The sequence below is a fragment of the Pyrus communis genome, chromosome 11 (genome assembly GCF_041283825.1).
Source record: "Pyrus communis isolate YQ-2024b chromosome 11, ASM4128382v1, whole genome shotgun sequence".
NCBI classification, from domain to species: Eukaryota; Viridiplantae; Streptophyta; class Magnoliopsida; order Rosales; family Rosaceae; genus Pyrus; species Pyrus communis.
The window spans coordinates 3,585,192-3,609,814 of record NC_142575.1 but is presented as its reverse complement, the minus strand read 5'-3'; the positions used below and the strand labels follow the sequence as shown (position 1 = coordinate 3,609,814).

The window sequence follows — 24,623 nt, the reverse complement described above, 5'->3', positions numbered from 1 at the left end:
TTATGATTCAACTTATAGTAGAAGTAATTTTGTGTAATTTACCCTAATAATTAAATGAATTTGTGATGACGAAAACAAGACAAAAAAAGCAGTTGGACGGTGTTTTCTTGGTTTTGATGGCCATCTCCAACGTCTACCTTTGTAAACTCCGCTAACCTCAACGCCCTCTGCGCACTATATCACTCAATCCGCCTACAATTTCTTATATGCACACCTGCCTCAGGCTTAACCTCCACCACCCTCTTATCCTACGCACCTCACTCGCCACCATGGCCGCCTACATCGCCCTCCCCTCTTCCATTTCTCTCAACTCCTCCTCCTTCTCGGGGCTCCGGAATGGCGCCGTAGCCCAGCTCGGCGTCCGAAACCTCGGGCGATCTAGAGTTTCCATGGCCGCCTCCGTCGGATCGCAGACTCTGCAAGGCGACGCCTTGTTCGCCGATTACAAGCCCTCCTCTGCTTTCCTCTTCCCTGGCCAAGTGAGTTAGTTGCTCCGCTGCCATTTAATTTGTTTAATGTGAACAATGTCGTTACTTTGCTGCTCAATAGTCAGTCTAATTTGGGAATTGAATTCAAATTTTTAATTCTAGTTTGATATGAAAACTTTGTAATTTTGGAAAAATTGTAATTTGGGTTAGTAATTGAATAGTTCAAAAGTGCTTATGGATCATAAAAGTACTTTTTAGTGCATTGCAAGGAGGACTTGGAATTATATATATATTTTGACATGCTTCTGCTAGAAGTGCTTCTTGCAGAAGTGCGTATGAGTAGAAGTACTTCCTACCCACCCGGACAGGCCATGCGTGTTTATTCGTTTGGAGTTTCATCATGTTATGGTGCTAAAGATAGAGAGTTCTGAATTTCTCCATGAAACTTTAGGAATTGAATTCAAAATTTGAATGCTAATTTGACATGAAAAGTAAAAAGTTTGCAATTTGGGCTATAGTTGAAGGGACTGGTTACTTAAACAAGAGCCAAAAGTGCTTTTGACAATGTTTTGCAGAAAAACCCAAAATTGCTTGTGGACATGAAAGTATTTTAGTAAGCACTTGGATTTTTGATAAACTTCTTGACATGCTTTTAATATATTCACTTCTTACAAAAGAGCTTACCAGTAGAAGTACTTCCTGCATAAGCACTCCCAAACGAGCCCTATGTGTTTGATTGGAAATTCATCATGTTATGGTGCTAAAGATAGCGACTTTGAATTTCAGGTTGAGCTTCATTCTGTTATATTGTAATGTTCTACTGTGTTTGCAACTCAGGGTGCACAAGCGGTTGGAATGGGAAAGGAAGCTCAAAGTGTTCCTGCTGCAGCAGAGTTATACAAGAAAGCAAACGATATTTTAGGGTAACTTTAAATAGAGTTGTTCGTTAATTTTAGCTTAGCTCAGAATCAGATGTAGTTATCTTCTTTCATTTAACGGAAAATTGGGTTTTGGGAGTGATTTAATGTATACGTTGTGTGCAGGTTTGATCTTTTGGATGTTTGTATCAATGGACCAAAAGAGAAGCTAGATTCAACTGTTATAAGCCAGGTATGTGCTGTATTACTTGTTCGGTAGTTTAGTTCCACAGAAATAGGATTGTTGTTCCTCCATGAAATGTTTTGAATGTGCACCTTATAGTCAGTGATTTTCGGGGTCGGAATACAACATTTATGCTCTTCTATGTCAAATGTTCGAGAATGAGTTTTTCTTGTGAATCATTGATAAGTATGCACCACTACTAATTTGCAGCCTGCTATTTACGTCACAAGTCTAGCTGCTGTTGAGTTACTACGTGCACGTGATGGAGGTCAGCTGATCATTGATTCAGTTGATGTCACGTGCGGCCTAAGTTTGGGAGAATATACTGCTCTAGCATTTGCTGAGTCATTCAGGTGAGTCATCGAACTGAGCAGCATATGTTGTAATTGCAATTGTATTCACAAATACATACCAACTGAAAAATCCGTTAATTTTGCGATCTCCTGTTATGGGGGTGCGAGGAAGAGTTTATACATGAATTATCTTTTATGCTGCGTTTCCATGTTTATAATACGAGGGAGAGGAAGCATCACTTTCATTGTTCACCTAGTACTTGGTTTAAGATAGGAGATTATTGTTAATGTAGTCGTAAATACATGAAAGCAGATGTAGTACATTTGTCTGATCTTCAGTGGTGCCTATCTTCTTGTACTAATCTTTCCTTTTTTCGTTGACTTGATTCAATATGTAAGCTTTGAGGATGGGCTCAAGCTGGTCAAACTGAGGGGAGAAGCTATGCAGGTAAATTTTTGGTTGTGTCGGTTCATGTTACTGGAGGGACTAGGCTCATAGTCTGTTACGCTAACATATTTCCTTTTTACAACTTACTTCAGGCAGCTGCCGATGCTGCCAAAAGTGCCATGGTCAGTGTCATCGGGTTGGACTCAGACAAGGTGCAACAGTTGTGTGATGCAGCCAATGCAGAAGTTGATGACGCTGACAAAGTTCAGATTGCAAATTATCTATGCACTGTAAGAACTTCAACTTAGTAACCCTAAGGTGATTGCATCTTAAGTGCTTTTTAACATAGTTTTGACCACAGCACGATTTTGTTGTGGTAGGGAAATTATGCTGTTTCTGGTGGTGTGAAAGGAATTGAAGCAGTAGAGGCTAAGGCAAAGTCGTTCAAGGCCCGAATGACGGTACCATTCTTCATTTCCTACTTAGATGCAGTTCCATCCTTCTTCTATTAACGATTGATGACGAACCCACTTCTCCCCTGTTCCATTACGCTCAGGTGCGTCTAGCTGTTGCTGGCGCTTTCCACACCAGTTTTATGGAACCGGCCGTGTCAAGATTGGAAGCTAAGTTGGCAGAAACACAGATCAGAACACCAAGAATACCAGTTATCTCCAACGTTGACGCACAGCCACATTCAGATCCTGAGACAATTAAGAAGATATTGGCTCGTCAGGTAAGCTATCTAGAACTTTCTCCTCCCTATCACGTCACACGAGCAAGATTACTGATCTCGACCTAAACTCAAATTGACAGGTAACTTCTCCTGTTCAATGGGAAACAACCGTCAGGACTCTGCTCGGCAAGGGGCTGAAGAAGAGTTACGAATTGGGCCCCGGAAAGGTACACAAGACCATACAGAACACCAATAGAATTTCAGTTTCATCGTAGGGTGCTCAATTTCTTCGCTTCTAAGTTTATGGTTGGATCGTGTATCAGGTTATAGCCGGCATTGTGAAGAGAATGGAGAGAAGTGCAGACATTGAGAACATTGCCGCTTGAGAGAGGCCATCGCCACTGCACTTCTACACCAGCAACATCCCGTTACCATTTATTGTAATACATTTGCTAATGGCGGCACCTGGCGGCTGTTGGCGGCAGTGGAGAGCAGGGGCAGCAGTCGCAGTTCTACTTCCCAACTTTCCCGGAATTTACTACTGTTTAGAGTTATGTTAGGCGATTAGAAATCCTGTTTTTGGTATAATAATGTTTTTTGCTTCCTTAATTGTAACCTTCTTTTATTAATTAATCAGAATTAGTAGTGCATAATAAGGTGGAAGATTTGGTTTTTTTGGAAGATTTCCCCACAATTATGTGAATTGCTGGATATTAATATTATTGAAATTATATTTTACACCAAACATATTTGAAAATTTGCAGTCCGCTCCAATCAGATAAAAAAAGTGAGAATACAATTAAACTGTTTTAGCTCCGGGACGAAGATTGTCCGACCCCGCGAAGGCGGTCCATCCAGTTGTTCTCGGCGATCAGGCCCGCCCAATGCGGAGGAGTTCCGGCGAAGGAAATTCCACGCATGGCCTCTCTGACCCTCGTCGCGTTCTCCGCCGTCAGCGGCGCGTTTCTGCGACTCTCGTCTTCTCTGAACGCCCTCATGATCGCCGAATCGGAAGCCTCCTCCTCCTCCTCCTCCACTTCTTCTTCCGCTTCGCCATCCCTACTGCTGTTCAAGTGATCATTGCGCCCGACGTCGTCGTTTAGCTGGAGAAACGAGATTCCCCCCTCGACCTGATTGACAGTAACGCCGTTGGAGTGCAGCGGGGAGTGGATCGTAGCGGCGTCGTTTCCGATCTGGTCTTCGTCATCTTCGGAATCGACGGCGGAGACTGGCTGGTAGAACTCGGCGGCGGCTGCATCGTCATCGTCGATGTTGGTGTCGGAATCGCTTCCGTTCTGGTTGTCTGTGACTGAAATTACTATGCACATATCAATAATCGATGAGTAGAGAAAATTGAAAAAAAAGGAAGAGAAATGTGGGAAATACGAAACCTTGGATGAAATCAGGAGGAGCTGCGGCGTTCATCGTCGTTTCAGTGGTGGAGAGAACCAAACACCCGACAAGTGTGAGAGGCTCGTTTTGGGGAAACTCTATATATACATTTGGAATAAATTGTAGTAATAGTTCTCAATTTTAATTTAATTGTAACATTCTAATATAATTTATTTTGACAAAATTCTGAAGAAGTTAACGAAAATGATCATAACTACACGTTTTAATAAGTTGAGGGACCTTAATTATAACAATGATCATTTCCAACATAACTTATTTTGAAAAAATTCTGACGAAGTTAACGAAAATGATCATAACTACACATTTTGATAAGTTAAGGAACCATTACTCTAATTTAATTAAAATTAAGAGATCATTGCTACAATTTACGGTAAAGAACAACAAAAAAAAAAAAAAAAAAAAAAGGGGTGCACCAGCCGGGAATCGAACCCGGGTCTGTACCGTGGCAGGGTACTATTCTACCACTAGACCACTGGTGCCTTGTTGGAATTTGAGAGGAAAAGTCTCGAAATATAATTGTTTTAGCTGCTTTCTCATGACCAAGAAGGCTTTTAGTCTATGACAGAAATTTTGTAACCAATTCCTTTTATCGTGGATTGGTTCGGTTCGTTTCGAAGTGTTTTTAGTATGATTAAATGCATTTTTGGTAAAAATATTTTTTGAACCAATTCTTAATAAAAATACAAGTAAATTTTGAAAAAATACTTTAAATGCTTAGCGGAAGAAGTATGAAACAAATAAACGGTTTTGATAATAACTAGTATCCTTACAATGATCCTTCATTTACCTAATACATATGAATGACCAAAAATCTTCAAATTATTATTATTATTATTTGTATTTTTGCTAGACATGATTTTCAAATGACAAATGAGATAAAGAACAATTATGCTTTTAAAATTTATACCCAGCAAAGAAAAGATAATAATACGTATACTTTTAAAAAATACGTTAATCACAACTAGATAGACAATGAAATGCACCTATACGACGGATACATATATTGTCCTACAAAAAGTAATTTCTTTTCCACTTGGATTTTACTTGGAGAGGTAAGTTCATAAAAGCACTTTTGCTGAGAAGCGCTTACTAGAAACAGCCACATATGGGCCCTGATTGCTTACTTGTGGAAGTGCAAATAAAGAAGCTTTGTGGTTGTGGCTGAAGTTTCAACTTTAAGCCACACATTTGAGCTCTCCTGCAAGCTTGCCTGGCAGGCGAGTGAGGGAGGGAGGGGAAGCGGGAAAATGGCAGTTCCCATATTCCGGGCCTCAATTCCGAAGTCTCACCCTCTCATTCACTCCATTTCCTCAGCTGCATCAGTCACTGATGAAATTTGGAAGAGGAAAAGATTGCTATCCTGCTGTGCTGCTTCGTCGGAACTCAAACCATTTCGGTGAGCCCAATCCTGAGATTTTCCTTATCGTTTCAGTCAAATTCCTCGAGTTAACTGTTTGAGCTTCCGATAAAATTATGTAGGCCAGAGCTGTGTTTCTCTGTTGGAACTTATGTTATTCCACATCCCAACAAGGTTAGTGCAAGCTCGCAAACCATGTGGCCTCGCTTGGTGTCTAGGATTGGATTGGATTGTATAACTCATTGGATTGAAGTACGGAATGGTTTTACTTCCAAATTTTACTTACTTTGAAGGCAGAAATGGATTCGTGATGAAGGAAACTTATCCCTCACAATTCTACTGTTTTTGAGGTGATTGTAAGGGGTAAGCCGCCTTCTTGTCTAATCCATCTTCTACCTTCAAACGTACATCGAGTCTAGTCTGTTACCAAATTCATTTCAATCATAGACACCAAACGAGGCATGCATGTCAACTCATGCTTTGTAAGTTTTTTTGTGGTAAGCATCAAGTTTCTTTAAGAAATTCCCGGTCTTTTTTTTTTTAACCTTTGCAAGTCTGTGTGAAAAAGGTTGAAAAAGGCGGGGAAGATGCTTTCTTCGTGAGCAGCTACAATGGAGGAGTTCTTGCTGTTGCTGATGGTGTATCCGGGTAAAGTTCTCAAACAGCGTTTTACGAGTAAAAAAAAAAAAGAACAAGGAATCCACGGAAACTGGTTTAATAAACTCAAAGGAGTGGACACATAATTCTGATGTTTTTCTGTATCGATGCTGTAAGTCGTTTCTTGATTTCGGAATTTGTGATTTTCTCGTTATTTGGCTTGGCAGTTGGGCTGAACAGGATGTAGATCCTTCATTGTTCCCGAAAGAATTGATGGCCAATGCCTCAAATTTTGTGGGAGATGTGGAGGTAGTTTCTCTCTAAACCAAGTAGCACTTTCACTATTGTTAAGTGGATTTTCGAGTCTCTGCATATTTCGTGTTTGCTAAGAACCATGCATGTCACCTACGTAGCAGGTGAACAACGATCCTCGGATTCTGATAGGAAAAGCACATGCTTATACCTCTTCGATAGGTTCTGCTACGGTGTAAGATCATCATTTCGTTCAAGAGAACCTCGCTATAGTTGCCATATTTGTTCAAGAGATTCTTACTTTAGCTTTCCTTTGCTGATTAGAATGATTGCCATGCTGGAGAGGGACGGGATTCTGAAAATTGCGAATGTTGGGGATTGCGGATTAAGGGTTATTCGTGAAGGTAATAGTTCAGGCTTTCTTTGCACAGGTTCTGATCAACTCTCAGTTTATTTTCAAGTGACATGTAGCTGTGACTTGACTTGCAGGTAAAATCAAATTTTCCACATCTCCACAAGAACACTATTTCGATTGTCCATACCAACTTAGTTCAGAGATCGTTGGCCAAACGTATCAGGATGCGATGGTATTTACACTGATCCAACCTTACGCGATTACTGTCTGCATTTCTAGTCTTTCTAAACTTTCAGTCCAAGAGTCCTACTTCGAATCAACTGCACACACACGTACACAAATGTCTGGCGGGTTTTTATATCTCCTCTAGTTGCTCTCTGCATTGAAACACAACGGTCGTAAGACTTTCAAGTGCTCCACTCCGATTGCAGGTTTCCAATGTTGAGTTGATGGAAGGAGACACCATAGTTATGGGCTCAGACGGACTTTTTGACAATGTTTTCGACCATGAAATTGCTTTGACAGTGGCCGGACACAGAGACGTTGCTGAGGCTGGTATGTGTTTCCGAAATCAAACAAACGTGACGGGGAATTAAATAGTAACTAAGCCAGCTCAGGATTTATGTTATTTCTAACTGAAATTGATCTTAATGCTAGCAAAGGCATTAGCTAATCTGGCAAACAATCATTCGTTGGATTCAAACTTCGATTCTCCCTACTCCATGGAGGCTAGATCAAGGGTAAAATCATCGATCTGACTTAACCAACTTCGAAATCATAATACTCTTTCTCAACGAAAACATAATTACGTATTGATTTCCTTCCTCCGTAACAACTTTCAGGGTTTCGAGCCTCCTTTGTGGAAGAAGATTCTCGGAATGAAGCTTACAGGCACGGCCTATCCGGTTTTATACTATGACGAGAAGGCCCCGTTATTCGTTGATCTCTTGGCTGACCTGAGTTTTCTGTTGTGCAGGTGGAAAGCCAGATGATATCACTGTGATTGTTGGTCAGGTTGTAAGCTTATGAAGCATTTTGGTCTTCTCCAAGAGATTCAAACTTCAAATACAAACATTCCCTTTTCCGGGTAGCCGGGCTATAGTTTTTCGGCAATTTTCATCCGGTTTTAGGGCAACTGATTGAAAGTCATCTCTTCATATTTGTGTACAAAAGTCCTCACTGCTATTAAGTTCTAGCTGTTGTCTGAATTTCTCATCTGTTTTAAGAGTACAATGCCATGGATTCTTCAAAATAAAGATCAACAGTCCAAGTGAAACTTTTGTGTCAACGTTTGTTTGGAAATGCTTTTCAAATGGCTAGAAGCTTCAAATAATCAAAAGTACTTCTGGGTAATTTAAAGAGTTAAAAGTACTTTTCCGAGAAAAACTTGAATTTCTAAGGAGAATGTGTCTTGAAAAGCAGGACCAACACGGCTCTAATACAAAGCAGAAATCAACAACAACAACAAAGCCTCTTCCTACCAAATGAGGTCAGCCATATGAATCTTAGAACGTTATTGTGCTCGATTCTGTGTCACATCTTCAATTAAATCCAAGTACTCTTAGAGTCTCTTCCAAAGTCTTCCTATGTCTTTCTCTACCCCTTCCCTTGGCCCTGAACCTTTGTCTCGTAATCGCATCTTCTAACCAGCGCGTCAGTAGGCCTTCGTTTTACATGTTCAAACCACCGTAACTGATTCTCTCATATTTCCTTCAATTTCAGCTACTCCTACTTTACCACAGATATCCTCATTCATAATCTTATCCTTTCTCATGTGCTACACCCATTTTATGTACGTGTTGATGCTTCATCGCCCAACATTCCGTGCCATAAAGCATTGCCGACCTTATTGCCATCCTATAAAATTTTCCCTTGAGCTTCAGTGGCATACGACGGTCACACAACACGCCAAATGCATTCTTCCACTTCATCCATCCAACTTGTATTCTATGATTGAGGTCTCCATCCAACTCTCCGTTATTTTGCAAGATAAATCCTAGGTACCGAAGCAGAAATCAACAACATGCGCGAAAATTATTTGCGAGAGATGGAATATAATTCAAAACTTTATGACTGATTGATTGATTCATACATCACCAAGAAACCCAATGATGATAGGGATTCCAAAGGGTCTCATTCATGTAACACAGAATCTGACGAATGAACAAAAACATTTGATTTCTACGTTTATTAGAACAAAATCTGAGACGGGAAAAAAAACCTACTTGAAACAAACAACAATGGTAAAAGTACAAATAAATTTAACCCACACCAATGATTCCAACTTACCGACTACTACTGCCCATTTAATAGACTGGAGTCAGGTCTGAAAACTTCTGATTGACTTGCTTACTATCCTTCGTGTGAAGCAACTCCGATCGTCAATTATACAGGCTGAAGATGTATCGCTATTGAAACGAAAAAAATCTCATTTGTCTTTAAAAGTCTCTTCAGGTTATAGTTCCGCTGTTACGACTGCCATTGAGATCTTGGAAGAAGGTTTTTGAGGCTTCATATGTGGACCAGCAGATGGCAGCAGCGGGGGCATGGAAAAGCATTCTTGGAGCCCATCCCCTAAGAAGACCTTTGTACCCATCCTTTCTCACAATTGTTTGAATAACATCAGTAATCGAACCACTTTTAAATCTGTCACATCCACAAATACCCTGTACAACAAATCCATGTTAAGAAAAGCAGCAAAGCTTCAGGCAGGTTTGCATTCAGATGAGTATTTAAACCTTCACTCAAACCATCCAATGCCTAGTAATTCCATTACAACTAAAGGTGTGTGAATCATTGGATATAGTAATACCATTACAACCAGTTATATGAATCATCGGACATAGTAATTCCATTACAACTAAATCCTATGGTTTATCAGTCATTCGTAAAGTCTTGAGCGAGGACCTTCCTTATCCAACGGCAAAGCACTAAAATGACCACCCATAAATCGTAGACCGGAACTGCCCCTCATGATTGATTGCGAGAAAGAGCGAGAGTGAGAAAGATGGATTGTTTGTTACTCTAGCAGAGGATCTAGTCCCACACCAATCTGCTTACATAAAAAATTACGTTCTGACTCTTAATAGATTGTCCAACCAGACTAACTAAACTTGAGTATGACACAGAATCCCGCTTTCAAGAGAGACAACCACTGAACCACAGAAAAGAAGGACGACACTTATAAAAACCAAATACCACACTTATTACTTCTTTCTGCTCCATTACTCTGTCAAACGCAAAAAAATCTATCGATTTTTTATTTGGTCTCTCTGCCCCACATTATTTCTTTACATAAGAAAAAGAAAAACACAAGCACAAACAGCCAGTCCAAGTAACAATAGCCTAGGATTCCATCGGAGACAGAGTTTTCGGAAACCAACAAACAGAATTATCACCTTATCGCTATGCAACATCATTAGTAGATGCCGGGAATCGGAAAGATTACAGGGCAGAGCAATCAGTGTCTAGAACTAAAGGGTATCAATTGCATCCTTGAACCTAGTAGCGTGGACGTGTAACTAAGCGGTATTAAAGTGATTGATTGTATGACGAAATTGAATGGTTATCAGTTGCAGTTGCATCAGAATGTATTTAAATCAAACTAAACTAACACCAACAAGTTAATCTGAATATGGGAAAGCCAGAAGTTACTATACCTGACACTGTAATTGCGTTTTCACCACATCAAGCGGCGTAGTGACCACCGCAGCCAACCCCCCAGCTGCAGCACCAGCAGTGGCATGAACAATCAACCGCTCGTCATCCGCATGCTCGGGCGAAATCTCATTCAAAGCCCTCTTCGCCGCCTCGTACGTCGCGAAATGCACCGCCGTGTACGGCGCATTCATCACCACAGTCGTCCTGTAGGAAGCGTAAAACGCCTTAAACCCATCTTCCTTGAACACCTTCCCCACACAATCCCACACCCCCTTGTACGGGCTGTGCAAATTAGTCCCCAGCTGCAACCTCTGCTTCACCATATCCATCGGGGTAAAAACAGCGTCACTCGCCACCGTTGCGAACACGCCGGAAATCGCGTGGGCAACCGGGTTGTTCGGGTTCCCGCCCGAGAAAAACTTCTTGCTCGTCTCGTACACCGAGAAGTAGACGGCGTGTGCCGGGCCCGCGCCGAGTCCCATAGCTCCAATCCCGCGGTAGAGCCCGGCAGGGCCCTCGGACTTCAAAATTGACCGAAGGGCCTGCCGGAGTCCGACGGACTTAATCGGGCACGACCCGAGAGCTTGCATATGGGTTTTAACGGTGTCCACCGGGAACATAGCCATGTGTTCGACCATGCCAGCAATTGAACCGGCGATCATGAACTGCCAAAAGTGGAGACCGTCGTGGGGCGAGACTGTGGGGGTTGGGAGGTAATCCGGGGGCTTCGGAACCGGGTGAAAGTCCTGGTTTTGGAACTTGGCGGTGGCGTCGGTGGCCATGGGGAGGGAGAATGCGGCGGGTGGCGAGATGGGTCGTCGAGAAGTTGGGTTTTGGAGATGGGTTAGGGTCGGATTCGGATGATTTGATTGATTCGGTGTTGGGTTGGAGTGGATTGGGATTTTATCTTCATAAACTGGGGTTTCTGAATCAAAGAAGAGAGGTTGAAGGTTGCATCTTTTGGATTTAAATTATTTAATAGTGTCTGAGAGCTGAAGGGGAGGGTGTGGATTGAAAGAGTCAACGACAGGGAAAAGTCCAGTTGGGATACAATATAAATTAGGTGATTGGGTAATTAGGGTTCCAAAGAATTGGGATTTAGGGTTTTATTTATTTATTTATTAATATAGTAAAAAAGAAAGAAAATAGATTTTTCTCCCGAATTCGTGGAGAGTAATTAAGATTTTCAAAAGTTATGTTTCTGGTTTTATGGCCCACAGGAACGGGTAATGGGCTACTTTTCATTTGTTTCTGTTTTAGCCCATATATAACTAGGTTCTGCCTCTTTCCTAGTCAAAGGATGCTGGAGATTTTCTAGCTTCACTTCAGTTTGTGAGAGTTTTATAGGACAACGATTTAGAAAAAGAGTACAATGCTACGAACACCAACTTGTACAGACGAGGATGTTTAGCAGTAAAGGAGATTGTGCCGTTAAAATGGTTAAGGACGTTAACTCTTGCATCATACATGGAAAAAAAAATTTGTACAAGTAAATGATATTAGATAAAAGAATTCTCTATTACGAGTACTAACATCATATCCTGAATTAGTGAAGACATCAGCAACAAAGTTTTCTTTTTAGAAGACTTAATGCCCATGAGATATTGTGAAATTCTTGACAAAAGATTGGCATGTGTACAAGATACCATAAGGTCCCAATATCTCAATGGTAGCTTTCTCTAAAGCTTCGAATGAGACTTCATATACAAGATGCAGGAAATATCTATAAAAAAAAAAAAACAAAACTATAATAAGATTGTTTTCAACCGCATTAGAGTTGGGCTTAAAGTTAAGCCTCTTATTGTGTATTGTGCTTTTCTTTTTAAAGAAAACAAAAAGGAGTTGACCATTTTTTATAGCCAATTTACAAAGGTTAAATTTTTTTCCAAAGCTTATTCCCTTTTGTTTCTTAAATACTTTCGTAGTTTATTCAATTTTCATTTTAATGTTTGAATTTAGCAAAAATTTAACTTTTTGGAGTTTAACAATGAATATAAAACAAAATCGCAGCAAAATGTTATACGATCTGACGTTTAAGGTTGAGCGATAAAGACTTGCTAGTTAGGTTATTCGCGGTATGGTTTTACTAATTAGCAAATAGAGTTTCCTAATTACCTAAGAACTCACACCGGTTTTTATTGCATAATCTCTATGTGCAAGATTTAGACCACTCACTAATATATACCATAAAAAAAAATTACTAATGTACAGCATAACATTATTTATCATACTCCACGAAGGATTAAACTTCCATTTAACTAGAAATTCTTTAATATTTCCCTTCGGTTTTTGTCCAAGCAAAATTCCATGGAGTGGTTTAATTTTAATTATTCCATTTTTTCCAATTTAGCGAGTGTCTGCATTGGTTTTTACAATTTGGAATTTAAAAAATTAATAGCCAAAAAAGGAAAAACAGAGAAAAATTTGGATCTAATTGTTTCCAAATTAAACGCGTGGTTAAATGATTAACGGCAATGAAATTTAACATAAATGAAAAGAGTCAGAGTCCTACTAAAAATGAGATTTCTCTATTTCCTAATACAATCAGGATAGGCTAATTTAGGGTTTCTATTTCTTACTTACCCTCCAAGCAACTAATTAACCCTAAACCAATACCCTCACCGCCCCATTGGCACTCCCCCTCTCTATATCTATAAATAATACCACTCACTCTTTGCTCTCTTGCTTTTGTCTGTCCCATCAACAACAACGCACAGAAACCTAGTTCACCACTCGATCGGCTGCTGCACTTCATCTTCTCGTGTGTTGTTAATGGAGATCAATCATTCCCTTGTACCGAGTTGTTTCCGCTTCAAACCCACCGATCAGGAACTCATCAGTCGCTTCCTCCGCTACTTTTTGGTGGAGACCCCGCGGCTACTGCCCCCACCGCCGCACCACACCTTCATGCACAAGTGCAACCTCTTTGGCAACCACTCAGAACCCTCTGAGATTTGGGAGGCCTTTGGAGGAGGAGCACTTCAACTTACTGCTGCTGATCAACCCGCCTTGTATTTCTTCTCTGAGCTCACGAAGAAAACCCCCAAGGGTTCGAACATCGTTCGGAAGATGGGAAGAAACGGAGGTAAATGGGACGGCAAGGCAGTCCCTGCATGGGTTGAGGGAACTGACGGAACTTCTACCTGCATTGGACTAAAAAGGACCTTCTGCTACAAGAATGTATGCTCAGAGGACCATGGCGCGTGGTTACTAGACGAATACAGTCTCTTTGCGGCCCCAAGGAAGCGCAAGAGCCATACAAGTTACGATTTTGATTACGTGCTTTGTCGATTGAGGAAGACGTCCGACATTAACAAGAGAAAGTGCCCGACTTCATCATCATCAGAGTATGATCAAGTGGCCGCTTTGAAGAAGAACAGCATTAACAAGAGAAAATTTCCGACTTCATCATCATCAGAGGATCAAATGACCACTTCAAACAAGAGGAAGAAGAAGATGCACGCAAACGAAGAGATCGAAAGTAATGATGATCAAGAATTACTTCTGCCAGCAGATTCTGGAATTGCTGCAGTTGGAGCTGTAGAAGAGAATGATTGGGATCCAAGTTTATTAGAGAAATATTTGCTTGAAACCCATGAAGAGGAACCTTTGAATCCAAGTTTCTACAACGAATGGATCGCTGCGGATGGAGAAGGAGTACAAGAAGCTTATCATCCAAATGCCAGCGAGAAAGTGCTCGACCAATCATTTTACGGCAGCAGCTACTTGGATAGTTGTTTTTTGGAAGATCAGTTCGTGCCACCTATTAACATTGCATAAGAGATATTGTAATAGTTCTGTGTAATTTTCCACTGTCAGTACAACTTGGTTCTGAACATCTGTATACAAATTCTGTCGACTTTAGTCTGTTTTGTTTCCGATGATTATATATCTATGAAATTATGAATTATCTGAGTCTGATTTTCCAGTAAATTTACTCTTACATTTGTTAATTTAAGTACAAAATAACGGAGCTGCTCTCTTAAAAACAACTTGTTGATAGATTTTCTTTTTAATTTACACAAAACGAATATTTTCTTGTCTTTAATTATTCGTCCGTGAATACAAAGCTTAAAGCATTTTGATCTGCAGATTAAAAGAATTCAAAATCCGGCGCTTAATTAATTACCACATGACGTTTAAGCATGAAGTATAAGCTGGTTTTGGGAGAAAGAAAGTAAGACTAACTTGAGATGCAAGGCACCTCAAACCAGTTTGGAGTAAACGTAGGCAAGCCATCAAAGCAGGGTAATATAATTAAGCAAGTGGGTAAAAAATATTTTTATTTCACTACAAATTGTAAAATTTGAACAAATAGGCTCGCACTCGTGTGCTTACAATTGGATGAAATTGGGAGACAATCAAGTCAAAATCCAACAATAAGCACTAGTAAGGCTGCTCTTCTTGCCGCATAAACCGTTTCTGCATTGGGGAGTGGAGTCGTCGAGCCTATTACCTCAGCTTTGAAAGGCCCGAGGTAGCTTCTTCCAGTGATTGTTTATAATCTGCAACTCTAGTTGTCAATAATTGTTGCCCTGCGGGTTGCCTCAATTCAAGACTACTGACATTAGAAGATCCACACAACCCTAAATTTTTATGTACTTCTGTATAAATGAGGCAGCAAGGTTCGAAGGTGCATTCTCACCCGTGATACCTTGATACAGTGATACATTGGAGGACTTGTGCTCATTTTCACTGACAATTCAAACAAAAACTGCTAAAGTGATTGTTGGAACTTTACAATTAGCCAGAACCCTAAATCACAATATAGTTGGAAGGTCTCGACTGTCTCGTCAATAGCTCAAACTTCTGCTTGTCTGAAGGGTCCAATATCCCAGCAACCTTCTCATCCTTCAGGGTGTTCCTCATGTTGTAGGTGTAGTTCTCGAGCGAGCGAGTTCTTGGCATCCAACTTGGTCTTAACCTCCTCACCTTCAGGTTTGTACCTCTCTGCCTCCTGTACAGTCTCTCAGCCTTCCCTTCTCAAGCTGAGCTTGTCATTGGTAATAGTGGCCTTGTTTGAAAAGAAAAATCCGCAAATTTACCAATCTCCTGTACCTCAAGCTTTTCATGTCATGGAATCCACATTGTTAGAAGTTCAAATTTCGTACACTATCGAAAAGGAAAAAGGTTTGATAACAGGTGCAAGCAATATTCTAAACCACTTACAATCATCGTGTACAATAAGTGGCTATTTATCAAAATTAAAAAGAATTAACTAACTTTAGAGGGAAAGAAAAAAACGAAGTGACCGTTGATTTTTTTTAGATCGACGGGGCCGATGGGCCCATTCTAACAACACCGATACTATCTCTAACTTTACCACTGCCCAATTTGTCAAGTGTGGGGTTTTACCACAAAAAGGCCTCAGTATTAGTTAGAGTGGGATAATCCTATTTAAAGTCATTGCTTTTCTTTACCCCCACCGATATCGGATTTCAACACTCCTCCTCAAGTGTAACCCCATTTAGTGGTTCACATGTGAAGATCCACACATCGGCAATTGAAACTCAGAGGTTGGCTCCAATAGAGTCCAAACTTGTTTTCAATATTTTTCAGGAAGTGCCTCTTAAGAACTCAGAGGTTGTTTCCAAGCCCACACTTCCTTTTGACAAGCTTTCGGCTTGCACGTGCTCGTAACCGTGGGCTTTGATACCATGTTGGAAAATTTTAGATCGACGGGCCCGGGGGGCCCCTTGTTGACTTCCCCCACCGATGTGGGATTGCCAACACACCCCCTCAAGTGTAACCCCATTTAGTGGTTGGTCGGCTCTATGTTAAGAGTCCAAACTTGTTTTCAATGGAACTCAGAGGCTCGCTCTACATTAAGAGTCCTGGCTTGTTTCCTTCCTGGTGACAAACTCGTTGGCTTGCACGGGTTCGAACTTGGCTCTGATACCATCTTGAAATTTTTTTAGATCAACGAGCCCGGGATGCCCCACTTTAACGACACCGATACTGTCCCCTACTTTACCACTTGCCCAATTTGTCAGGTGTGGAATTTTACCACAAAAGACCTTGGTATTAGTTAAAGTGGGGTAATCCTATTTAAAATCATTGCTTTTCTTTACCCCGATCGATGTGGGATTCCAACAGAGACCTGGAGAGCAACACGTTAGTAGTGAGACCATAGCATTCCCATGGACACTTTTCCATTGTTCTCTCGCACCCGACACATCAAATGACATGTAGGGTTTAGGATTAGGAGTCATGCATGAAAGATACAATTACAAAGCAGCATCAGGATATTAGTCCTAGCACTAATCACAGAGCAAACTAATCCCTAGCACAAGAGAAGATGCGACTGCGCTAAGCAGCATCAGGATATCAAATTTCAGTACCCCAAAAGGTGCCAATTATTGCCGTTTATTTGCAACATTGTTCAGAGATAGTTGCAAAACATGAATGAGGCACATATCTCCTACTCAAGTGCCAACAGCGCAATTGTGCAAACTCCGGACAGAGCAATTCACTTTATGGTCATATTAAGCTATTTTCAACATAGGAAATACCATTTTCACTTCAGCAATTTTTGAATTTTGAAAACAAAAAAAGGACTAAAAGAAACTATACTTCTGACTTAATTTGAAGTTATCATACAAAGGTTTTTTTAATATGGATCCAATTTTATATGCCTGTTTTGAATGGAATCCACTAGTATTACATTCTTATAAGTGAGGTCCAGTAAGTAGGCGTCAGTAACTAAAGTGTCCATGATTTTAAAATAAATTATATCAATTGTCATTGTATGTTTTAACACCTCATACAAAAATTAAAGTGATTTAGATTTGGGAAAATTAATTTATTATTATGTACTATCTTTGAGGAGAAGCGTCTGTCGAATGGGTATGTTAATTTGCTACGGTCTTCCATTTTTATTTCTCCTTTGTATGTCTTCAGTATTTGTGCTTTGCGGCAAGGTTATGCTACCTGTGGTGGTGGAATTGTTGTTCTACCTATGCGGGAGGAAATGGGGGTTTATAATACCTCTTGGTCAGAAGCTCCCATCGCTATAACAATTATGCTAATTTGTTGGGTTTTAAACTTACCTTCCTGTTAATGTTAATGTTAGTCTACCTGAAATAGTGGAAATTCTAGTCTAAAATTTGCTTGAATTTTATTGGTCTTCCCGTTGAGCCGATATCATTATTATATTGTTTGAGTATCTATTATTCAGGTACTCCAAATAATGGACATGTCCCTAAAGAAGAGGAGCAAAACGATGAGGATTTAAGAAAGAGGAGAAGATCAAAGTGCATATGGTTTAATAAGCTAAAATTTAGGAGAATCATCTTTTACTTTTTCATGGAATTAAGGGATTATCATAAACTTATCAGTTATAAGTAATGATAAGATTAAGGGTAACTTTGGAATGAGAAACAATGATGCAAAAAAATGGGAATGACAATACTGACGTGGAATTACAATCATTGGACCTCATTAAAAAGTAACTAAAAAGTGGATTAATCATAATATTAGGGCATAAAAGTGGACTAATATTAAATTAATTATACTTTTTTTTCTTCTTCCAATTTAGCGAGTGTCTGTATTTTTTATACAATTTTTTTAATTAAAAAAATTAATAGCAAAAAAAAAAAAAAAAAGGTAAAACATAGAAAAATTTGGATTTAATTGTTTCCCAATTAACACGTGGTTAAATGATTAACGCCTATGAAAGACATAAATGAAGATAGTCGGAGTCCTCCTAAAAGTTTCTCTAATTCGTACTACAATCAGGATAGGCTAATTTAGGGTTTCTATTTCTTACTTACCCTCCAAGCAACTAATTAACCCTAAACCAATACCCTCACCGCCCCATTGGCACTCCCCCTCTCTATATCTATAAATAATACCACTCACTCTTTGCTCTCTTGCTTTTGTCTGTCCCATCAACAACAACGCACAGAAACCTAGTTCACCACTCGATCGGCTACTGCACTTCATCTTCTCGTGTGTTGTTAATGGAGATCAATCATTCCCTTGTACCGAGTTGTTTCCACTTCAAACCCACCGATCAGGAACTCATCGGTCGCTTCCTCCGCTACTTTTTGGTGGAGACCCCGCGGCTACTGCCCCCGCCGCCGCACCACACCTTCATGCACAAGTGCAACCTCTTCGGCAACCACTCAGAACCCTCTGAGATTTGGGAGGCCTTTGGAGGAGGAGCACTTCAACTTACTGCTGCTGATCAACCCGCCTTGTATTTCTTCTCTGAGCTCACGAAGAAAACCCCCAAGGGTTCGAACATCGTTCGGAAGATGGGAAGAAACGGAGGTAAATGGGACGGCAAGGCAGTCCCTGCATGGGTTGAGGGGAATGACGGGACATCTACCTGTCTTGGACTAAAAAGAACCTTCTGCTACAAGAATGAAGGCTCGGAGGACCATGGTGCGTGGTTACTAGACGAATATGTTGAATGGTAATCTTGTCTTCAGCCCAAGAAGATGATCCAGCCCATAGAAAACTCATGAAATGTGCTAGAAAATTCTAGCAAAAGGTTGTCGGTGCATTAGGCATGCATAATAAGCTAGATAATTCTAGCAAGTTGTAATATTATATGGCCATAAGCCATATGTCGGTGCAGTGTGTGCATTAACATGCACTAGAAAGTGCTAGTGAAGTCGGCAAACATGCCTATAAATTTAGGTGTGTGTGTGTGTGTTGCCATGTAGCAAGAACTAAGAAAGAGAGCAAGAAGTGAGAAAAAGAGTGAAGTGTGAGTGTGTTTGAGTGTTTCCTCCTGTATTAAGATTGTGTGAGAAAAAAAAATTTTGTATAACACTTTGAGTGATTTTTTCTTTCTCTTGCCTATCAAATTCCGCTGCATTACAATCTCCTTTGTGAGATAAACATCTCCAAGTAGTGAAGCATTTTTAATCCCCAACAAAGTGGTATCAGAGCTATGGCTAGCAATGCTATGGCAGCCTTCCAAGTTCCAGTGCTCGACAGCAACAACTTCGATAATTGGAGTATCAAAATGAAGGCCCTTTTGGGTGCACACGATGTCTGGGAAGTCGTGGAGAAAGGCTACACTGAGCCAGAAGATGAAGCTACTCTGTCTCAACCCCAGAAGGAGAGTTTGAAAGATTCAAGAAAGAGAGACAAGAAGGCTCTCTACCTTATCTACCAAGCATTAGATGACAATGGCTTTGAGAAGGTCTCGAGTGCAACCTCTGCCAAGCAAGCATGGGAGAAGCTTCAAACCTCTTACAAAGGAGCCGAACAAGTGAAAAAGGTTCGTCTTCAAGTATTAAGAGGTGAGTTCGAATCTCTACAAATGAAAGGGTCTGAATCAATCTCTGATTATTTCTCAAGAGTCTTAGCCGTTTCCAATCAATTAAAAAGAAACGGAGAAAAGTTAGAAGATGTTAGAATTATGGAGAAGATACTACGCTCGTTGGACCCCAAGTTCGAGCACATTGTCGTGACGATTGAAGAAACTAAAAACTTGGAAGAAATTAGTATAGAGCAATTAATGGGTTCACTACAAGCATATGAAGAGAAACATAAGAAGAGGCAAGGGAATGATGAGCAGCTCCTTAAGACGCATGTTCAGCCAAAGAAGAAAGAAGAAAGCTTCGACAACGAGAGAAGCCGATACGGAAGAAGTCGTGGTCGAGGTCGCGGACGTGGACATGGGCGTGGATGTGGTTGGAACTTAAACAACCATAGCAACTACGAAAGAGGAGAAAGCTCAACAAAAGGTCGCGGAAGAGGACGCTCAAACTCAAGGTATGAAAAATCTCAAGTTCAATGCTATAATTGTCAAAAGTTTGGGCATTATGCTTGGGAATGTAGAGCTCCAAACAACAGACTTGATGAGAAGGTCAATTATGTGAAAGAAGAGAAAGAAGAGAATGGTGTTGTGCTACTAGCATGCAAGAACAATGATGGAGACCAAGACTATACATGGTACCTTGACACCGGCGCCAGCAACCACATGTGCGGAAGAAGAAGCATCTTCGTAGAGCTCAATGAATCAGTGAGTGGTAACGTTTCTTTTGGAGATGAATCCAAAATACCCGTAAAAGGAAAAGGTAACATCCTTATTCCCCTGGAAAATGGGGGTCACCAATTAATTTCGAATGTCTACTACGTGCCCAATATGAAAAGCAACATTTTGAGTTTGGGTCAACTCTTAGAAAAAGGTTATGATTTTCATACGAAAAATTATATCCTTTTTCTTAGAGATGACAAAGGAAGATTAATTGCCAAGGCGAAAATGTCAAAGAATAGGATGTTTCCCATGAACATTCAAAACGATGTTGCAAAGTGTCTCAAGATATGTTACAAAGACATATCTTGGCTTTGGCATCTTCGTTTTGGGCATCTTAACTTTGGGGGATTGGAGTTATTATCCAAGAAGGAGATGGTGAGAGGCTTACCGCGTATCAGCCACCCTGATCAAGTTTGCGAAGGATGTTTACTTGGGAAACAGTTCAGGAAAAGCTTTCCAAAGGAGTCGACCACAAGAGCCCAGAAGCCACTCGAGCTCATTCACACCGATGTGTGCGGTCCAATAAAACCAAGCTCTTTGGGTAAAAATAATTATTTCCTTCTCTTCATTGATGATTTTTCAAGAAAAACCTGGGTGTATTTCTTGAAGCAGAAATCAGAAGTCTTTGGAGCATTCAAGAAGTTCAAAGCCGCTGTAGAAAAGGAGAGTGGTTGCAAGATCAAAGCCATGAGATCTGATCGAGGAGGAGAATTCACTTCGAAGGAATTTCAAGAATTTTGTGAAGAAAATGGAATTCGTCGACCTTTGACAGTTCCAAGATCCCCTCAACAAAATGGAGTGGCGGAAAGAAAAAATCGAACCATCCTCGACATGGCTCGAAGCATGCTCAAAAGCAAGAAATTGCCTAAGGAATTGTGGGCAGAAGCTGTAGCATGTGCTGTCTACCTATCCAATCGGTCTCCAACAAGGAGTGTGTGGGGAAAAACTCCGCAAGAAGCATGGAGTGGAAGAAAACCAGGTATTTCTCATCTAAGAGTTTTTGGAAGCATAGCCCATGTACACGTACCAGACGAGAGGAGAATCAAACTCGACGACAAAAGTGAGAAGTTCATCTTCATCGGCTATGACACAAATTCAAAAGGCTATAAGTTGTATAATCCAAACAATGGGAAGACGGTGATCAGTCGAGACGTGATGTTCGATGAAGAAGGAGAATGGGATTTTGGCCCGCATGCAGGTGATCTTCACTTCTTTCCTCAATTTGAAGAAGAGAATGAACAAGGGATGATGGAGCAAGCAAGAGAGGTTCAACAAGAATCCACTACTCCACCTGCTTCACCAACATCAACCGATCATGGTAATTCATCAGCATCAGCATTGTCAAGTGGGAGTCTAAATGAAAGAGAAGTACCACGCACAAGAAGTATACGAGATCTTTATGAAGTAGCTGAAAGACTTGATAATCCTACACTTTTCTGTCTCTTTGCTGATTGTGAACCAGTCGACTTCCAAGAAGCAGTGCAAGATACTAAGTGGAGGAAAGCAATGGATGAAGAAATTGAAGCAATCCAGAAGAATGATACATGGGAACTCGCTATTCTTCCGAAAGGACACAAAGCCATCGGAGTCAAGTGGGTGTACAAGACAAAGAAAAATGCCAATGGAGAGGTCGAAAGATACAAGGCAAGACTAGTGGCGAAAGGCTATAGTCAAAGAGCCGGAATCGACTATGATGAGGTATTCGCACCCGTTGCTCGGTTGGAAACTATACGATTACTAATTTCTTTGGCAGCTCAAAACAGTTGGAAGATTCAACAAATGGATGTGAAGTCCGCCTTCCTAAATGGAGTCCTTGAAGAAGAAGTCTACATTCAGCAACCGTCAGGCTATGAGATCAAAGGGCATGAAGACAAAGTTTTGAAGCTGAAGAAAGCCCTCTATGGGTTAAAACAAGCGCCACGAGCATGGAATAGTCGCATCGACAAGTACTTTCAGGAAAACAACTTCATCAAGTGCCCTCATGAACATGCTCTCTACGTCAAAGTCAAAGATGAAGATATTTTGATTGTGTGCTTATATGTGGATGATCTAATCTTCACTGGGAGTAATCCAAGCATGTTTGAAGAGTTCAAGAGAGTGATGACCAAAGAATTTGAGATGACCGACATCGGGTTGATGGCATATTACCTAGGCATTGAAGTCAAGCAGAACGAAGAAGGAATTCTCATCTCCCAAGAAAGCTACACAAAGGAGATACTGAAAAAGTTCAAAATGGACGACTGCAAGCCCGTGAGCACGCCAATGGAGTGCGGAGTCAAACTAACCAAGTATGACAAAGGAGAAAGCGTAGATCCAACATTTTTCAAAAGTCTAGTTGGAAGCTTGCGCTACTTGACTTGCACAAGACCAGATATTCTCTATGCTGTCGGATTAATCAGTCGCCACATGGAGAATCCCACAACTACACATTTGAAAACGGCCAAAAGAATTCTTCGATACCTCAAAGGTACTGTTAACTTTGGCTTGTTTTATTCAAGTTCTGATAACTACAAACTTGCTGGATATAGCGACAGTGATTGGGCAGGAGATTCCGACGATAGAAAAAGCACTACTGGATTTGTGTTCTTCATGGGAGACACTGCATTCACATGGATGTCGAAGAAGCAACCGATTGTCACTCTCTCTACCTGCGAAGCTGAATATGTAGCTGCTACTTCATGTGTCTGCCATGCAATTTGGCTGAGAAACTTGCTGAAAGAATTAAGAATGCGACAAGAAGAGCCAACAAAGATCTATGTCGACAACAAGTCTGCAATAGCTCTAGCAAAGAATCCAGTATTCCATAACAGGAGCAAACATATAGATACCCGTTATCACTACATAAGAGAGTGCATTGCAAGAAAGGATGTGCAAGTGGAATACGTGAAGTCTCAAGACCAAATCGCAGACATATTCACCAAGCCCCTCAAACAAGAAGACTTTGTCAGACTAAGAAACTCAATCGGCGTCACAAGACAAGATTAAGGGGGGATGTTGAATGGTAATCTTGTCTTCAGCCCAAGAAGATGATCCAGCCCATAGAAAACTCATGAAATGTGCTAGAAAATTCTAGCAAAAGGTTGTCGGTGCATTAGGCATGCATAATAAGCTAGATAATTCTAGCAAGTTGTAATATTATATGGCCATAAGCCATATGTCGGTGCAGTGTGTGCATTAACATGCACTAGAAAGTGCTAGTGAAGTCGGCAAACATGCCTATAAATTTAGGTGTGTGTGTGTGTGTTGCCATGTAGCAAGAACTAAGAAAGAGAGCAAGAAGTGAGAAAAAGAGTGAAGTGTGAGTGTGTTTGAGTGTTTCCTCCTGTATTAAGATTGTGTGAGAAAAAAAAATTTTGTATAACACTTTGAGTGATTTTTTCTTTCTCTTGCCTATCAAATTCCGCTGCATTACAATCTCCTTTGTGAGATAAACATCTCCAAGTAGTGAAGCATTTTTAATCCCCAACAGAATACAGTCTCTTTGCGGCCCCAAGGAAGCGCAAGAGCGATACAAGTTACGATTTTGATTACGTGCTTTGTCGATTGAGGAAGACATGCGACATTAACAAGAGAAAGTGCCCGACTTCATCATCATCAGAGGATGATCAAGTGACTGCTTTGAAGAAGAACGGCATTAACAAGAGAAAGTGCCCGACTTCATCATCATCAGAGGATGATCAAGTGACCGCTTTGAAGAAGAATGGCATTAACAAGAGAAAGTGTCCGACTTCATCATCATCAGAGGGTCAAGTGACCACTTCGAACAAGAGGAAGAAGAAGATGCACGCAAACGAAGAGATCGAAAGTGATGATGATCAAGAATTACTTCTGCCAGCAGATTCTGGAATTGCTGCAGTTGGAGCTGTAGAAGAGAATGATTGGGATCCAAGTTTATTAGAGAAATATTTGCTTGAAACCCATGAAGAGGAACCCTTGAATCCAAGTTTCTACAACGAATGGATCGCTGCGGATGGAGAAGGAGTACAAGAAGCTTATCATCCAAATGCCAGCGAGAAAGTGCTCGACCAATCATTTTACGGCAGCAGCTACTTGGATAGTTGTTTTTTGGAAGATCAGTTCGTGCCACCTATTAACATTGTATAAGAGAT

The 24,623-nt window shown here is 40.7% G+C and overlaps 5 protein-coding genes and 1 non-coding gene across 8 annotated transcripts; 3 read left to right on the top strand and 3 right to left on the bottom strand.

Annotated features, from left to right (window-relative positions):
• Positions 1-103: 103 nt before the first annotated feature.
• Positions 104-3,640, top strand: LOC137742100 (uncharacterized). The gene is made up of 10 exons (XM_068481847.2): positions 104-479; positions 1,266-1,351; positions 1,472-1,538; positions 1,740-1,882; positions 2,222-2,270; positions 2,363-2,500; positions 2,591-2,671; positions 2,767-2,943; positions 3,024-3,110; positions 3,207-3,640. Exons 1-10 carry the CDS (start codon positions 207-209, stop codon positions 3,267-3,269), a joined length of 1,164 nt encoding a protein of 387 aa, XP_068337948.2. The 5' UTR covers positions 104-206; the 3' UTR covers positions 3,270-3,640.
• On the bottom strand, positions 3,578-4,395 carry LOC137742101 (uncharacterized). 2 transcript variants are annotated; one of them, XM_068481848.2, is made up of 2 exons: positions 4,275-4,395; positions 3,578-4,192 (listed from the first exon to the last, which is right to left on the bottom strand). In XM_068481848.2, exons 1-2 carry the CDS (start codon positions 4,306-4,308, stop codon positions 3,693-3,695), a joined length of 534 nt encoding a protein of 177 aa, XP_068337949.2. In that variant the 5' UTR covers positions 4,309-4,395; the 3' UTR covers positions 3,578-3,692. The 2 variants fall into 2 exon arrangements, with proteins under 2 accessions (XP_068337949.2, XP_088536503.1); XM_088680377.1 differs by having other exon boundaries at positions 3,578-4,201; positions 4,275-4,393.
• A 309-nt stretch (positions 4,396-4,704) lies between these two features.
• TRNAG-GCC (transfer RNA glycine (anticodon GCC)) lies at positions 4,705-4,775 on the bottom strand. The gene has a single exon. It is a non-coding gene; the product is annotated as a tRNA-Gly (tRNA).
• A 648-nt stretch (positions 4,776-5,423) lies between these two features.
• On the top strand, positions 5,424-8,133 carry PBCP (Protein phosphatase 2C family protein). Of its 2 annotated transcripts, none has more exons than XM_068483303.2 (11): positions 5,424-5,692; positions 5,776-5,827; positions 6,222-6,301; positions 6,478-6,559; positions 6,667-6,737; positions 6,827-6,906; positions 6,992-7,089; positions 7,289-7,412; positions 7,515-7,597; positions 7,700-7,748; positions 7,834-8,133. In XM_068483303.2, exons 1-11 carry the CDS (start codon positions 5,544-5,546, stop codon positions 7,884-7,886), a joined length of 921 nt encoding a protein of 306 aa, XP_068339404.2. In that variant the 5' UTR covers positions 5,424-5,543; the 3' UTR covers positions 7,887-8,133. The 2 variants fall into 2 exon arrangements, 1 of the variants encoding a protein (XP_068339404.2); XR_015953511.1 differs by having other exon boundaries at positions 5,449-5,692; positions 7,520-7,597; positions 7,834-7,856.
• Positions 8,134-8,912: 779 nt separating this feature from the next.
• Positions 8,913-11,632, bottom strand: LOC137742606 (uncharacterized). The gene is made up of 2 exons (XM_068482515.2): positions 10,517-11,632; positions 8,913-9,523 (listed from the first exon to the last, which is right to left on the bottom strand). Exons 1-2 carry the CDS (start codon positions 11,297-11,299, stop codon positions 9,308-9,310), a joined length of 999 nt encoding a protein of 332 aa, XP_068338616.2. The 5' UTR covers positions 11,300-11,632; the 3' UTR covers positions 8,913-9,307.
• Positions 11,633-18,478: 6,846 nt separating this feature from the next.
• Positions 18,479-18,940, top strand: LOC137743198 (protein NTM1-like 9). Its single transcript, XM_068483082.2, has one exon. It carries the CDS (start codon positions 18,479-18,481, stop codon positions 18,938-18,940), a length of 462 nt encoding a protein of 153 aa, XP_068339183.2.
• Positions 18,941-24,623: the final 5,683 nt, after the last annotated feature.

Coding starts and splice junctions, on each gene's coding strand:
- LOC137742100 (XM_068481847.2), top strand. CDS start 207: ATGCACACCTGCCTCAGGCTTAACCTCCACCACCCTCTTATCCTACGC. Junction 480..1,265: donor CTTTCCTCTTCCCTGGCCAA/GTGAGTTAGTTG, acceptor TTTGCAACTCAG/GGTGCACAAGCGGTTGGAAT. Junction 2,271..2,362: donor TGAGGGGAGAAGCTATGCAG/GTAAATTTTTGG, acceptor AACTTACTTCAG/GCAGCTGCCGATGCTGCCAA.
- LOC137742101 (XM_088680377.1), bottom strand. CDS start 4,308: ATGAACGCCGCAGCTCCTCCTGATTTCATCCAAG. Junction 4,202..4,274: donor TCCTCCTGATTTCATCCAAG/GTTTCGTATTTC, acceptor ATATGTGCATAG/TAATTTCAGTCACAGACAAC.
- PBCP (XM_068483303.2), top strand. CDS start 5,544: ATGGCAGTTCCCATATTCCGGGCCTCAATTCCGAAGTCTCACCCTCTC. Junction 5,693..5,775: donor TCGGAACTCAAACCATTTCG/GTGAGCCCAATC, acceptor AAAATTATGTAG/GCCAGAGCTGTGTTTCTCTG. Junction 5,828..6,221: donor TTATTCCACATCCCAACAAG/GTTAGTGCAAGC, acceptor TGTGTGAAAAAG/GTTGAAAAAGGCGGGGAAGA.
- LOC137742606 (XM_068482515.2), bottom strand. CDS start 11,299: ATGGCCACCGACGCCACCGCCAAGTTCCAAAACCAGGACTTTCACCCG. Junction 9,524..10,516: donor AAACGCAATTACAGTGTCAG/GTATAGTAACTT, acceptor TTTGTTGTACAG/GGTATTTGTGGATGTGACAG.
- LOC137743198 (XM_068483082.2), top strand. CDS start 18,479: ATGGAGATCAATCATTCCCTTGTACCGAGTTGTTTCCACTTCAAACCC.